The sequence below is a fragment of the Poecile atricapillus genome, chromosome 1 (genome assembly GCF_030490865.1).
Source record: "Poecile atricapillus isolate bPoeAtr1 chromosome 1, bPoeAtr1.hap1, whole genome shotgun sequence".
In the NCBI taxonomy this organism is placed as follows: domain Eukaryota; kingdom Metazoa; phylum Chordata; class Aves; order Passeriformes; family Paridae; genus Poecile; species Poecile atricapillus.
The window spans coordinates 140,602,640-140,619,089 of NC_081249.1; the positions used below are offsets into that span (position 1 = coordinate 140,602,640).

The following is a 16,450-nucleotide window of genomic DNA, read 5'->3' on the forward strand; positions in this document are numbered from 1 at the left end:
TTACTGTAATATCATTTGTATCTCTGTTGAAAGTACACATTTTAACAAAGAGTTACCGCAGTCAGTTACTTCAGTCACTTAGCTAAATATTTTATTAAAGTTTCTATTTACAAATAAAAAGACAAGATAAAATTATTTGTTTTTTTTTTTTTTCTATTCATCTATCCATCCCAAAATTTGAAAGATTTAGTACGGTTAAGTTTCACAACATCTCTTTGAGGCCAATATTACACATACTGCTGAGAGGCTGAAGTAGAAGCAAGAAATCGAAAAAATGCCAGTTTTATGTAAAAATAAATAACAGAACCAGGATTAAAAGTAAGATCACCAGGTTTCCAGGCCAGTGCTGTTGCAGCAGGTAGGCCACACTCTTTTTACTTGGATAGATTGCTCTGATCCAGCTGGGAGTAAAAACAAGGAACACCGAGAGTCATTAAGAAGGGAAAGCATTTAAGTAGAGTCACCATAGGCAGTGTGAAAATGGTTGTATTTCAAGGCCTTGTAAACCCTTTCAAGGCATTTTGGAAACATAGAACTGCTGCAGTGGGGCAGAGTCTCACAGCATCATGGCGCCTGACCTAGAGGTTGAGAAGAGTGGTGGTTTATGGGCAGTTAAATTTTACTACTCCTTTGCGAATTTTGCTTTTTTTTCCCCTCTTGCTACTTTTACGAACTCCAGCCAAATCATTGGCTGTGAAAAGACAGAAGGCTAGAAAGTTCCTTTCATGGACTGATCTAAATGCTACAGAAGGTAGATCTTTCCTTGCTTTATGCCCAGTGTTGTTTTCTTTTTTTCATAAACCAATTGAAAGATTTACATTGATCTTGTCTTGCACTCTACACCAGAGCACCATTAGTGGCATTAACACTAGAACTTATAAACATTATATGAGTGAACTCTGTAATCTGATCCTATGTTGGCTTGTAAAAAGCTTATAAAGAGATGCTAGGCCCCCAAGTGTGTTTATTTCTAAGGAAAATAACACCTTACCTAAATAAATGTTGCTTTCTATGAGTAGGCTTCCCTGTTGCTGCATGCTGCTGCTTGTTGTCTGGTATGAAAATAAGTGCAAATGCTCCCTTCCTAAACTCTTGCATGTGCTGGTATGTACTGAATATTGTCAGTTTAGTTTCTCTGTAGTCCAATTGAACTAAATCATGGAACTGAAAACAAGAGTAATTGAACTTTTGGGTTGGATAATTGCTTACTTGATTTAAGAAACATCTGTCTTACAGATATTGCTAGTCTTTCTCAAGGTGTGCATGTGTATTTGTAGAGATAACATAGTGTAGTGTTACCAATTTAAGAAATTTTGGCCTTTACAGAAAGTAATGGGTTTTCATGGCTGATCTAATGAGGATGCAGCAATTGAAAGTGGGGCAGGAGGAAGGAAGAAAGGCAACAACTTAGTACTACTTCCTGGCATGCCCATGTTTGTGAACTTGGTCTGCAGAACTCACTGCTTGGTGAGAAGAGAGAATTAGGTCTCCAATTCCTTCAGTCTTTGGCTTCCATAATGAAGTTTTCATGGCTTTGTTAAATTTGCTGCAGAAATTAAGTTCAGATGAACTAATTTCATGGGCAATCTATTGTGTAATGAGAACTTCCAGTCACCTCCAACCCATTGGGCAACCCAATAATATAATGTATTTCTTATTGTCAGTCAAGCCATACAGTATGCTTGATTTGACTCTTCAAAGTACTGGTAAAACAGTTTTCAAAAGTAATGCTTTTCTGTCTTTTGTTTTGGATCTATCCTAGATTTTCTATTTATCCAGAAATTTAGAAGGAGAAGAGAAATTACATTTCTTCTTTCTGTTTTCAATTCCTCATAAGCCATACAGGTTAATGTACGTTGGTCTGTGATGTCTTGGCAGTTGTAAAAAGTAGATGTTTGATCTCTGTTAACCACCTAGGTTGCCTATGGCCTAAGCAATATTTAGGTGTATACAAAGCTAGCTTTCTCGACAAGTCTGTGGTCTACAGAGTGTGTTTCCTTAGGAAAATCTGGAAACCTCATCAAGCAGGCTTCTAGAGTACTAGAAGCTAATTTCAGTTCAAGTTGAAAGGAGAAGTCTGACTTTTATCATAGTTGTAGTCTGTGTATAATCAATGCTATGTGAAAGCCAAGGTCTGGACCTATGGATTGTTTATTTCAAGATCCCAAAAGGCATTCAGGTAGCTCTAATTAGTGTATTGCAATTACCATACCTTAAAAGCATTGCTTAGTGTATTAAAGTCACTCTTGAGTTTTCTGGAATCATAGATATGGGAAAGAGAAACAGAGAGCTCAGTAAAACTATGTAAAAGTAATAAGAAAGTTGGCATAGGAGTCTGGAAAAGAAATCTTTTTCTTTTGTGGTTGTTACTCTCTCCTGTATCACAAATGTGTTCAAGGGATTTCTATCCTCTCTATTTCTTACATTCCAACATAAGCTTTTCAACCTCACCAAGTAGAGTCGAAAATACTTTTCAAATGGAATCAACATACATCTTCCCAATAGAAAACTTTCCCAAAATATTTAGTAACTCAGCATGCGGAGCAGCAGACACTCGCAAGCCATGTTAATCAGTTCTGCTTTATAAAAGCAAACAAGGTGGGGAGGAAGTAATGAGACCCTGAAACATCTGTTTGGGGACTTCAAATCCCCTTAGAAGGTTTTGAGTTCTGCCTTAAAGAAACACAACTCCAAAAATATTACAACCAACTGTGGGAACATTTTATGGCTCTTTACAAAAAATTAATTACATAAATATTAGTCTATAAAACATAAATTCCCTCTGCCCTCTTCTCCAGATTTGCTTCTGGTATAAAGGTGTAATCTTCCCTGACATTACAAGCATTCTGTAAGCAAAAAGGAGCTAGATCAGATTCATCCTAGTTTTGCTGAAGGAAGAAAGCTGTCTTTGATTTTTATGATAATAATAGATATTAAGGTATTAATAAAGAAATCTTAGGACATTATGGGAATGCTGTCATTTAATAACAATGGAATACATAATCCTGTATTTCACACTATTAATAGTTTCTTAATTGCTTATAAAGTTATATGTTAAAAGGCTATACAAAATAGTTTCTTCTTCCTACTTAGTGCTGCTTACAACAGTTGTTCTAAACTGTTGTCAATCATGAGAATAAAATTTGGAATCCTTTTTATTTAGCATACTTGAACAGAGAAGTTAGCTGTTCTGGTCCATTTTAATTCTTAATCTGCTTCTGGTTTTCTTTTTAGATAGTTTGATGATTGATAATATATTTTTCTTATGGGATAGGACATGGGGAAAGAAACACTAATGCTTTTGCTTAGCATGTGGTGTTTGCTATATTTAGTGTCTCTTTACTTTTTCTTACCCCTTTATATAATTCTTCTGCTTTTACACTTGAATGTGGTAGTAATTTTGTTCCGTGTTCTTGGTAATCTGCCTGTTATCCAGCTGTTAAGTCCTATCAGGAAGAGAAATAAGGAGAGGGAAGCGATTCCATTCTAAACTGAAGTTGCTTTGCACTCTCTCTGGACGACAAGCTCCAGAGTAGTGTTATTTTGGACATACCCATCAGTATCTGTAGTAAAATTTTAAAATAGCCTGAAATAGTCAGAGTTATGGCTGTTTGCACAGTAAATGTAGTGCTTCAGAGAGCACTAATCTCTTTCCTGGTTTGCTTTTTAAATTGTAACATGGATTTTTTTCATCTTAAATATTTACAGAAATATTCTGCAGAATCTGTTTTGCAGTTGATTGTTTTTTTTTCTTTTTAGTCACAGAGTAGAATTTTAGGGCTGGTGGTTCAGCCTCAAGTCTGTAGTTCTAACCACCATAGCTTACACTTGGAGTAAAGTACAGAGTAGCAAAAGCATGAATATATGCAAGTTTGTGCTTATAATCTTTCCTCTATACTGTTATTTAGTCCAGGAATCTCTAAAAGGAAGTGTATATGCAGGAATCACTGTGTGTCTTCTGTTAAAAAGTACTGACCTACAGAGTGAGATCTGTTGACATTTGTTAACCACAGATAAACAAGAGTTGTTTTTGGTTCATCCTAAGATCTGTACCTCCAGAAACTTGATATTCCTTCAGTAATTAAATAAGGCAAATAACACAGTAACTAAATAAGGTAAATAATATTTAATATTTTCATGTTATTAAAACTGGCTTGTTTGTGGAGCCTTTTTTCTATTTAAGAAATCTGTAGCAAGAGAAAACTCGCCCAAATTTATGTATTGTCTTCAGCTGCGTCCTGCCTCTGAAAGCTAAAGGTTCCAATTAATGAAAAAATGCATTTGTTTTAATTGCTCTACCTCCTAGATACAAACACATACTCTTATAGTTTGTAATTAACCATAGGGAGATTGCAAATGAAATTAGTTTCTGGAGAGCTCAAGGTGCTGCAGTTTGCTGAAGAAAAGTAAGGTTGAAAAGAATTGTGTATTTTGGGCCAGAACTCTTGAACTAGATGGTTTGGTTAAGCATGTTTCCTTCTGGGTTGGATGGGGACCTACAGGATCATTTGATAGTTCTAGGGATTGAAAAAGTATTTTTATATCTCTTAACAGCAAGTCAGCATTTTCATTTCCAAACCCCTGCTTTTCTTCTGTCATTTCTGTCTTACACAGAAACTGGGACAAGATGAAAATTTATACAGGACCTTGGTTTTAGAACAACCCATCTGTGAAATTCAGAGCACCTGTGTATAACAATCTCATGCTTCATTTCAGCAGTTTTACACTGTACTAGAAATTAGCCTAGATTAACGATTATAATAAATAGGCATGTATATGTACTTTATGTGAAAATCATAATCATTTACTTGTATAAATAATATTAAGTTTCTTGGAAGACGTGGGAAGCTATTAGTCTGGTAGGGTTCATGACTACTGAAATTCTGTATCTCATCAAGTGTCTCTAATATTGATGTTAAAAATGACTTCTAAGTTATGCCTTTCAGGCAGAATGCTTTTATTTGACTATTTGACTATTTAACTGCACTGTGGATTAATTTTGTTCTATGGTCAAACTGCTTCTGATATTTTTCAGGTGGAAAACCTATGATAAAAGTGTGAAAATACATGATTCCTTCAAATATTTTCATTCTGTTTAATCACTTGCAAAACAATGCTGCTGCTTCTTTTTATTGGCTGTGAGTCCTTTTAAGGGGTGGAGTTGAGTTTGAAGCCTTCAGGCTTTACAGAAATACACTACCTACAATAAACATGCCTCCTAATTTAATTTCCACCTGACATGTAGACTGCATGGAACAGATTGTGCATTTGTGCATGGCAAGCTCAAATTGATTATTAAGCACTGGATCTATGCAATGTGAAAGTGAATTTTATTCTGTTTACAGGCAAGGTGGTTCTGGGAAGCATATTTTCGATCAATGAAAGCAATTGCTCTCGCTACTCTTCAGATTATCAATGATAGAATTTACCCATATGCTGCCATTTCATATGAAGAATGGAATGATCCCCCAGCTGTGGTAAGTAAATTTGTTTGATTTACTCATGGAACAAATTGTGGTTTTGTTTTTTATTTTCTCACATAAAAGGTGTGTCCTATGAAACTTGGTAATAATTCTGTGTCTGAGTTTGTGTGTGTTGTCACACAGATGAAGCTAATATATTTTATGACAACTGGCAAAATAACTAGCAGTTTGTTTCATGTCCTGGCACTAAGATGAGAACTTTTAATTTTTGCTATTGCACACATTAAATGGCTTATTTATTTATTTATTTATTTTTTCTTGATGCATGCACATACACACATACACACATTCTTTTCTTTATTTCTATTTAATTCAGTGAGATTTTGGAGCACTGTATATATTTGGACACAGTCTGTATGACTGCAGAGAAAATAGTGGAAATGCTGAAGATCTTGAAAAATCTGCAGGAATCTTTCCTATAATTCTGTTGAAGCAGCTAATTATTTTTATGCCTACAATTTTCTCCATGTTCTTTCTTAACAATTTCTCTTATACAGAAACTGATGATCAAAGTTATACTTTTTTTATTTTTTATTTTTTTTTTGCCTGTTTTTGGTTTAATTTAAAGTTTCACTGGTTGAACTCACTTCTGTTAAGAAAAAACAGTGCAGTATTAATTAACCTCCTGCACCAAGCAGCTGGTTTTGATTTTTTTACTATATAAAAGCCTGTAGATGATTTTCACTCATAATCAGTTAATTTTCTTGGTGTCAAAATATAAAAAATAGTTTTATTTTACTAATAAAACCAAACTTGTTAACTATCTTGCTTTATGATAGTTTAGAGAAAGAAAGCCGTGTAGGAGTACTGGATAGGAGTGAAGTGTGTTTTACTTTAAATTCTTCAGACCAATGGAGTGTCAACAGTTGCTGATGAAGAGTTAGAAGCTCATTGCTGTGCTTCAGAAGTTGTGTTTCTATGGCCTAGTCAAAGGCATTAATAATCTGGAGAGGAAATGTGGCCCTGGTCAGTATTTAAGGAAAAAATTAATCTGTACAAGTGTGTACTCCGCAAGAAGGGAATCAGAATTTCTTAACACCTTTACAATTATGGTAGCAGAACCAAGCACCTTTAAACACAATGAATTGAAGAAAATGCTTTAAGGATTACTCAGTCTTTAATGGGAACCTAAAAACATCTCCTGGATTCTCTTCTATATTTTTTTTTTTTTAAATAAATGCACTAGTCAGAGTTTCAAAGTTATTTGCTTGTTGGGCAGTAATAATCCACTTGAGTCTGTGTCTCATCTAACTCCTGCCTTATATCCACTCATATCACTGTTACCATTTCTAGTCCGCCGGTATGAAACATTATAGTTGGAAGGACTTACATATGTACATTTGAGGTAGCAGAAAATGGCAACTGTATCCTCTAAATTTGATAAGAAGGCAAAGTAACTAATGCCCTTTTTGTTTACAAGGAAATTTCTATATTCTTCTCTAAATAAACTCCATGACTGAAGCTTTTAACGAAAATTATTTCAGGTCAGTCTCAGGGCTAGGATATAGCTAGTTGTTAAAATTAGCACCTGTGAGTTAACATTAGTACCACAGTGAAAAGTGTGAGTAATTGTCACAAATTCTTATTTTGCTGGCCAGAACTAACCTCCAGAACTTGCCATATATATTCTACCTTCAAACTCAGCCGACTTAGTAGACAGTTCCTTTAGCTTTGCTTGTTGTTCCATGTGGTGTTGTGGTCAGTAGAGATTAAGTGCAATGCTCTTCTGTATGCGTTTGTTCCTGTTATGTGGTTTTGATAGGAGCACAAAGGTGCAGAAAGATTATGTAGAAGCTGTAGGCACTTTAATAAGAAGTGCAGAGGTGCAATCACTGTTTCAAGGGCTTTATGAAATTAGCCAGAAATTTCTTTAATCAGTACAAGGCTGTTCATAGAGCTCAGATCCCTGTGCTCTGAATAGTAAGGTTTTGAAAACGAGAGCACAGATTTGCCTATGGAATATCTATACAGGAAAATGCCTGCTTTAAGGGATTTGTGAATTTACTTACTAGGACAAATTCACCTATCTAACAGAAAGAAGAGCTTGCTGGCAAGATTGTTATGCAGAGAAGGATACTTAGAAAGAACTCTTGGCCATGGTTGCTTACGTGCCTGCCTCCTTGGTTTGGGGTGAGGGTTTATTTGTGTGTGCTTATAGGGGTTAATTTTGCTTAGTAGGTCACTAGAATCCTGAGAAGTAACAGAAAAAGTTTGGTAAAACACCCTGTTTACTAATTGTTGTGCTGCTCAATTGTTACAACTTCTTCAGACTTCTTAGACAAAGCAGTAAAACTATTATTTCTACTTTGATGATTAGAATGGCTCGTAACTCTCCAAGATGCACAATATACTTAGTATTTTGTTGAAGTATTGTAGCTTCATGTGTTTGCTTCCAGAATTAGATTAATCATCTGATTTCAGTCTATTTTTCTATGTTTTTATATAGTTATGCCATTTAGTATTTTGATTGTAGTATAGTAGAATAGATTCTGAGTCAGTAAACAGTTAGCAGATGGCAGCATGTAAGTATGCTAGATAAAAGAGATTTTTAGAGGTCTCAAATGTTCAATTAAGTTAGTTTGTAAAAGCAGCACATATAAGGAAAAAGCTGAGAAAGCTGCATCTTTCCCTAAAGGCTCCCCCAAGTTTGATGTGAATTACAAAGTAGGATTGATAGACTTCTCTGCTTTTCTTTGAGCTCAGATCCTTCAAAATAGGAATTAAGACATATCTGCAAGCATAATAATGATTACATTGGTTTTACTGCAGAATTGCATTGATTGCATGGATTTTTGTATCCCCCCATCTGAGGGGATGGCTGTTACCTTGTACATGTCAGCATGAAAATGATACTCGCTTAAAATTAGTGAGGCATATTCTTGGCTGGATCTGCACATGGATAAGCTTTATTCCTGTTCCTGAGATATTTCTCAAGTCTCAACATGAAGAGACATCAGCCCATCTTGTGTTGAGTTTTATTTTCCCAAACACTTTAAACCTACTATAGTAAGTACTGCTGCCCAAAGAAGCAGTCCTGCACTCTTCTAGAGTTGGGCAACAGTTTCCTCTTTCATGTGCAATATTTTTTCTGATATTTCTATTTCACTTGTGGTGAATTAGCCAAAATAATGTTCCCTATATAAAACTTACCAGGCAAGAGAAAAAAGAAAGGGGGGGTGGGGGTGTGCAAGGGAGGGACTGGGCAGCTTGAAGGCTGCTTTTCTTGGCATTAGTTTGACTTATATTGGCTCAAAATATTAGTAAGACTGTTGCATGAGTATCTTCACCAGAATGTCGATCCAGGAGTGGTACAGGAGGGTGTTTTTCCAGGGGGGAGTATAAGGTATGCAGAAGATAAATGCATATACAGTTAATTCCATACTTAGTATATTGCACAGGGGAAGTGATCCAAGCAGTTTTATGTGTTCTTATGGGCTGACTGAAAACTGTTGGCCTGTCTCAAGTAGAAAAAACATTGTAAAGTGGATTATTTTTCTACTTATTCACTGTCCTATTGCAAAATGGAAGACTAGTAGCATATAATATGCTAATATGTTATGGAATAATACTTTGAATAAAAATGCACTGTGACATATTTCCTCCCTTTAATGAAGAGGAGCAAATGATAGTTTTGGGACCCGAAATTCATTGCTGGACTACTTGAGCATGGGAGTTTAATGTCTTTTGTATTTTTTGGCCCAACCATTATCCATTAGGCAGAGGCAATCAGTTGCGTCCAAGTAAGCCAGAAAATGAATGATTCTACGGTGTGTGTTTTGATAGTTACCAATTTGGGCTGGATTAGAAATAATGACTTGGGCTTGAGATGTGATCTGTTACCTTCAATTAAGTACTTTGTTATGCTCTAATAGAGGTAAATTACTTCCTCACTTATGCTTCGTTGTAGATTGCTTGAATTCTCCTCTTTGCCTTATACCTCACTAATATATATGGGTTTCTGAAAAATGAGTAAGACACTTTTTTTTTCAGAATTCTTCAGCTGCTTTTGTTGAAATTCCTTCAAGCCTGTTTATAATGTAGACCTATGAAACATTAGATGGTTTTTTGTCAGGGGCTGCTTTTGAGCTGTGACCTTGGATGATACAGAGCTGAGTTTAATAATCACTTGAGAATATCAGTATGTGAACAATAAACATACCAGATTTCATTTCTTCCAGTAAGGCAGAAAACAGCACCATCATTTGGTGTAAACTAAAATAGCAGAATTATCTTAGTGCCCAGAATGCCACTGATTTAGCAAAGCCTAATTAGGATGTTCATTTACAGAATACTTTGTAGGTCCTGTCAAATACTAAGCACTTGACACTTGTTAAAAAATTAAACTATTCCTAACCTCTTTGACTAATATTTTATAGTCCTCAGTCTACAGATAATGCTACTGTTACAACTTTGCTTCCCTCCTAGTACCATTTATCATCTCCAAAGCATTAAGCAAATATTAACATACACTTCTTTATCTACCTCTGAATGAGAACAAGCTAACACTTTCCTGGGCAGTGCATATCTGGTATTTTTTCCATTGAACAGTATTAGATTTCTGTTTCTGCTGTATTTTCCAGCTACTTCTGTGATGGTTTTAATCCGCTGGATCAAATATTGCTTTATTTATTATGATAGAAGATAGATATTCTTTTTTATATTAAACAATTTTCAGTTTATTGATTTGTTTTTTGGTGTTGATATTATGGACTGGTTGAATATCCCACATGTATTCAGATGTGAACATTGGTATTTTTATGTGAATGTAAAACATGGTTTAACAGTTGGTTCTTTAATTTACCTAACCAGAAGTTAGGATACTTTTCTTACGGTGGATTATTCTACAGTAGATAGAAGTTCCTGTCTGTCTTGTAGCTAATTTTTTTTGTAAGGAGAGTTTATGATCTCCATTAAAACATAAAACGATGGCCACTGCAACTTCATTTGTAATTCTGTTGGGTGAAAGCACTTTGGTTGGCTCTGGACAAGTAGGGAGGGTTAATTCCTTTGGGTTTGCCCTGTGACCAGTTGAAGATGGGAAGCATGATGAAATACTTTCTCAAAGTATTGAATAGAAACTTACCATAAATAATTGGAGAAAAATAGAATAAATCAAGGCTTTTTTTGGTCTGGTAATTCATAATTGAAACCATATTGAGGTTAGATTGATTTTAAGAACAACCCAGCTGAAAAAGCCTTAACCACAGTGGCAGGGGATATATCTCTGTTTTGCTTAGATGTATAGGACTGATCAGCTACTAAGTTCAATGCACTGCTGTCCTTACCTCTGTGCTTTTAAAAGACAGTGAATTGTTGTTCAGACTGTGGTTTCACTAATATGTAGTTTACAACAAGCAGGCTATGTGTTGAAAATAAAATACACAGGTGGGAAAGTTCATGGGAGGCGTGAAATTTTATTCTTAAGTGCTGTTGAGCTTTCTCACTAAATGATAGCTGGGAAGTTCTTGTTTCTTCTTTAATATGGAATATCTTACACAGAGTTGTTTACCTCTGATGATGTTTCTAATGTGTCTATTTTACCTTTCTTCAAGTCCCTTTAAAGGGTAAACAACCAGTTAAGAAGTTTTGAGATAGGACTGAGTCTTCGTTATCTCTGATGCTTTACCAATATCTTTGATGCTCTATAGAATTTAAATATTAAGATTGTCCATTTGTGTTCATTGATGTTGTGAAGCTCCCACCTAGCTCCCTTCCATACCCTGCTAAGAAAGGTCTGTTACAAACTTCCCTGCTAAGCTGAAGACACCTCATCAAGTTCAGCCTGAAGCCTCCACATCATGAGAATTCAGCTTCCTTGATACATTGTCTTTAATGTATTTATTTTTCCTAAAGTAGAATCAGGTTGTTTTTAATGACCAAGAGGGAGAACACTATTTGATCGAGCTACAGTAAAGGAAGGTGCCTTGTTTCTAAGGCATTATTACACATGTACACTTGTAGAAAGCATGCACAGGACAGCTGCAGCAGTCTGAATCCTTTTATACGTACATAATCATTCCTGACTTCTGTCTTCCAGCTTCAGGCTATTCCCAAGTTCTCACTGTCACTCACACTCCAGTACTTTGGATTTTCATATTAACTGCAAAGAGCTGTCAGATAACTGAGACTGTGAGACTTAAGTGACATGAAATTACTCTTAGGAAGTTAACATTTCAATTTGATCCATTTTGCCCATAAAAATGATTCACAGCAAGTAACCTATTGATCTTGGATTAATTATCCTGGCTCTTCTAATGATATTAGCTGGGAGGGTGATAGTGAAGGGTTGTCTTATTCATAGCTGAGTGTCAGCACTTTGTCAAAGAGAGGTGATGGATGATCAATCTACTGTTGCTGTTTGCTCTCATCTCTGAGAGTGAAAGTTCCTGTGTATTTCCGTCAAGAATGTTAATAAAGATGGGAATAGAGCAAATGTGCCTTCATCACTTGGTTGCTTGAGCAGTGACTGGGAGAACCCATCCCTATGTCATTAGCCATTTCATGCTTTGCTGCCATAATGGAGATTTAATTAGGTTGCTGTTGTATTAATTGCCTGTATGGTTTGCTTTCCCCAAGCAGAAATCTGGAAGACTTTAACAAATTATGGAGGCTTGAATTTGCCTGATTTCCTGCAGAAAGTGGGGTCAATAGGTCTCAGACTGTAGACACACTCTTCAGGCAGGCAGCAGGGGGTTGGCTCTTAATGGCACTTGAGAGATGCTTAATTGCCTTTTTGAAATGTTTTTCTCAAATGAGAGGCATGGTTCTCCCTTCCATTAGTGTGTGTCTACAGGCTTTTCCCTCCTACCATCATCTTTTAGTAGTTGCAGAAGCAAAATCTCCTTAAAAGTTGCCTTATTTTTCCTAAGTTATGACCAGCAGGGGAGAATTTTCATGCCTTTCTGAAAGTAGTAGAAGTTGGGATTTAAGGAATGTACCTAAAATTTAAGTTTATAAGAGAAATTCAAGATGATTTTAGGTACATGTGCATGTGCTTGCACACATATTGCATGATCTATTTCTTTCTGTAAGTACCTAAAATAGTCTTAGATTATGGAAAAGGAATAATCCTTTTCAAAAGATTTTATAGCAAGTAATTTGTTAGGGAGTGTTGTGGACAGAGAAAAAACATTTTTAGAAAAACTTCAAATGGGATGTAGCAACTCTCACCCATAAGTAATAAATAGAACATTGTCTGCAGATGGCTCTACCAGTTATTTCTTCTTGCAGGACAGAAATATAATATTTTCTTGGCACTCTGATTATGATGTTGAACCTCTGTTTCAAGTATTAATGAAAAGAGGTTTCTGAGAGTTGTGTTAAGAAGCTGCTTGACATTACCAGGGTCATTCGGATAATAGCAGTCTTGGGGTGGGGGTTGTGTGGAAACAAATCTGTAGTAAAGCTTTAATGAGGTGGATTATGCTCTGGTAACATTTAGATTGTGATTTGCTGTAGGAATTATTGAAACTACAGCAAAATCAGAGGGCTGTCCCCATCTGCCACTAGTCATCTTGTACAACTAGTGAAGTATGTACAAAAGCTTTCATTTTAGAAAATGCAATAATCTGAAAGCATATTTTTCTCTGCACATATCAGTTGCTGAAGTAATGGATGTATATTTTCTGAATTACTGAGTGTGCTTTCACAGGTAGCCATGTTCCTTTTATGAGCCAAAGTTCCATATTGTACCGTTACTGTTCCTACATTATCCTATTATTCCTCTTGGGTAAAAAGTAGAACTTTGCGTTTTCTGTTAGGATCCTCACAAACAGTTTAAGATGAATGCTGCTTTTACCAGACCTGATAAAGTGTGTGTAGCTGAAGGCCAGTCTGTCTTTCCAACTATTTCAGGAAGTCTACTAAAATGTATTACTTCTACTGACAGGTCCTTGCCTGGATCATACTCTTAGACCATCCTGGACAGAAGAGTGTGCCAATGCTGTGCTTAACTTTTCTGCCTCACATATTTATCCCCTCTTCAGTTTTGATCTGTTCATAGAAGAAAATCATATTCACATCGTATTTTTTTCTCCTTTACCAAAATGGTCCAAATGTTATGATGTCTTTCAGTAAATAGGCTCTTTGTTCTCCTCATCCTTGAAGTCATTCTAGTTAGAGATGTCTAACCATTAAACACTAGGAACGTGATTGTTGGGTGAATAAAGATAATCAAAGACTAAATAGGGAAACAGAAAATTGCAAAGTTTTCTTCCTACAGATATGACCTTGTAACTCTGAGTCTGTAAAACTTGTTTTACTCCTGGTACAAGCAGGCTTATGGTATGAGTTTAGCTGGAGAATTTCACAGTATTTCTGTAAATTGCTGGCAGTTGCTAACCTCTTACGAGTAGTCATAGTTTTTACAGGCTAGGATTCAAGACTTCCTTGCAAAACAGCGTCACTCAGTTTCTGTTTTCCTGACTGCCCTTTTCACCTTGTCCCAAAGGTTTTAGTTTTTCCTTTTGCTTCTCTGTCCGACCCCTGCTTGGAAAGTCAGTTGGAATGGAAGATTTGAGACTAAAATGCTGGTATTTTCATTCTTGTCAAATGGTCCCTTCACTGCTTCCTCCCCCATGTTGTCAGCTCTAAAGGGGGTTGGCACATTCAGTGGGAATTTAGTTGTCTGTCTTGTCTTTTGCCATCTGGGCTGGCTTCCCTATGCTGTGTATTGAAGTAAGACTTTTAAAGTCTTAAAAGGGATGCCCTAGTTAAAATTCACAAGGAGCAGATAACTCCGAAACTCATCTTTGAATCTCATTTATTTTAATTTTTTTTTTTAATGTAAAACGTGCGTTTTTTCCACCATTGAATAAACTGTGGAAGCTAGTACGTTGCTTCTCTTCGTACTTGCTTTTTCCCTTTTTGCTTGGGTGCACAGTTTATGTCAAGTTTGTGGCTTTGTTCCTTTGGTTTTGTTGTCGCTAACACTTTTTCACTCTGAAATTATAGTGCTGATTAAGTTTCTCTTATTGAGTCCTGACTATAAATATAAATGTCTTGAAATAATGATGATTAGTAAATGAGAATTGAACCATGCTAGCTGGGGTCAGTTCACCTTGGTTTTCCTTCTCCACAAATCCACCTCCCTCTTCCACTTTAGCTTTTACCTTAACCCCTATTTGGTTGCAACATTACAGCTAGACAAAAGTGAAAACTGAAAGAAGAAAGAGATTGGAATAAAGGTTTTGAGAAATTGCTGAAGTCAGAATTGGAGAGTGAGCCTGCCTGATCCGAGCAAATTACAAATCTCATGGTTAGGGTCTGGCTATATGAATTTTTCCCTACCGTGATAATTCACATTAATCAAATTATTTTGCTGTTTTCTTGTTTTCCTTCACAGAAATGGAGCAGTGTGAACAACCCACTCTTCCTTCCACTGATCCCACCTCAGTCCCAAGGTTTCACAGCTGTAGTTCTGACCTATGACCGAGTGGAGAGCCTTTTCCGAGTTATCACAGAGGTGTCTAAAGTGCCTAGTCTATCCAAATTGTTGGTAGTCTGGAACAACCAGAATAAGAATCCACCAGAAGGTAAAAACCCATGGGAGGGGTGGTGGAGGAAGGTGAAACTGGGCATAGCATGTCTATTGACACCTGTTACAGAATGACCTCTCTTCCATATCATTTGTATTCAAGAAGCATTTAATGGTTCTTTCAAAATAATTGGTTTGGATTTTTTGTGACCGAGTGTTTGAAAGTGGAATAAGAGAAGCCAAAGTAGCTAAGAAAAAAGCATGCCAGTAGTTGTGCGGCTAACTCCTGAATCAAAAGTTATAAATACAGTATTACAGAAACATTTCTGTCCTTAACATTTTTGGAGGGAGTAGTAAGGAGAGGCCTATTTCTGATCTGTCGATACTTGCTTTTATTTCTTTGTAGATGGACTTTCATCACAGTGTATATACTGATGCTACTGGACTGTTTCTAGAGCAAATGTGGTTCAAAGCAGCAAAGTATTTTGAATGCTTGGAGCTATAAAATAAGTGAATATTTTGATTAATTGATGAAACGAAAATTTGGGACATTTCAGCTGTCCAAAATAGAGTTTCCATACCACTAGAATATCTTGTGAAAATGTTAATGCTTGCCCAGTAAGACAATACATAAGTGCCTGTTTTAAAATATTTCTCTTTTCAATACATATGGTAAACTGTGCTGCTCTTTGTAGTATGTGAGTGAGTCTGGTGTCATCTGCATGGTTTTTAAATTGTTTTTTAATTTGTGGTTATTTTAAAATGAGAACTCCTTCACAGGCATTTTCCCAAGTTATTTATATGTGTAGATTTTTGGAACAAGGTTTGGTTTCAAAGGTATATTAATTACTCCAGTGTGAATTCAGCTCTGTAAATCTCTCAATTATTTAGTTTTCAGTAGCTGAGGTATGCTTTTCCAGCCTGGCATACTGCTGTACTGTATCCCCTTGTGTGAGGGCCTGAGTCTCAGGCAGCCCAGTCCTCACACCTTGCTGCCTACATTTTCAAACCCAAGATCCTTATCCCATGGTTTTTTGACTCCTTCCATGCAATGTCATTGTACATTCCATGGGCTGCTCTGCGTCCAACCAACTCCCTTCTTTCCCATCCCCAGGCTTCCTGCCTCACAAGACCATGCTACTTGTAATCTTTTCCCAGGTCCTCAACTGGAAACACAGGTCTTGACATCAGTGAATAATGAAATCACCATGGAATAAATGGGAGGTCTTGCCCCATGCAAGGGAAGTGAGCTGGGCTTGGCCTTTGGTAATCTTCTCCAGTGCTAGACAGACTCTCCAATGCTGCTCATTTTATTTGTGTGTTTACTGTTCCCTAGGGTGACTTCCTCCAAGTTCTGAACACCAGTACTAAAATCCTGAGCATTGTGCTAGGCAATTAAAGCCTCCTCTTCTCATTCTGGATGAAGTACTGTAGCTATAGTAGCTGTATATGAGCCTGGTTCCCATGTGCTGTACATATGGATCTGTCATTC

The 16,450-nt window shown here is 36.4% G+C and overlaps 1 protein-coding gene across 2 annotated transcripts in view; it reads left to right on the forward strand.

The window, feature by feature from the left end:
- The window catches only part of EXT2 (exostosin glycosyltransferase 2), a 73,632-nt gene that overhangs the window by 28,348 nt on the left and 28,834 nt on the right, over nt 1-16,450 (forward strand). For both annotated transcript variants that reach the window (XM_058854858.1, XM_058854847.1), the window contains exons 8-9: nt 5,346-5,477; nt 14,827-15,016. In XM_058854858.1, the coding sequence (XP_058710841.1) occupies nt 5,346-5,477; nt 14,827-15,016 (322 nt within the window). The remainder of the gene's footprint in view (nt 1-5,345; nt 5,478-14,826; nt 15,017-16,450) is intronic.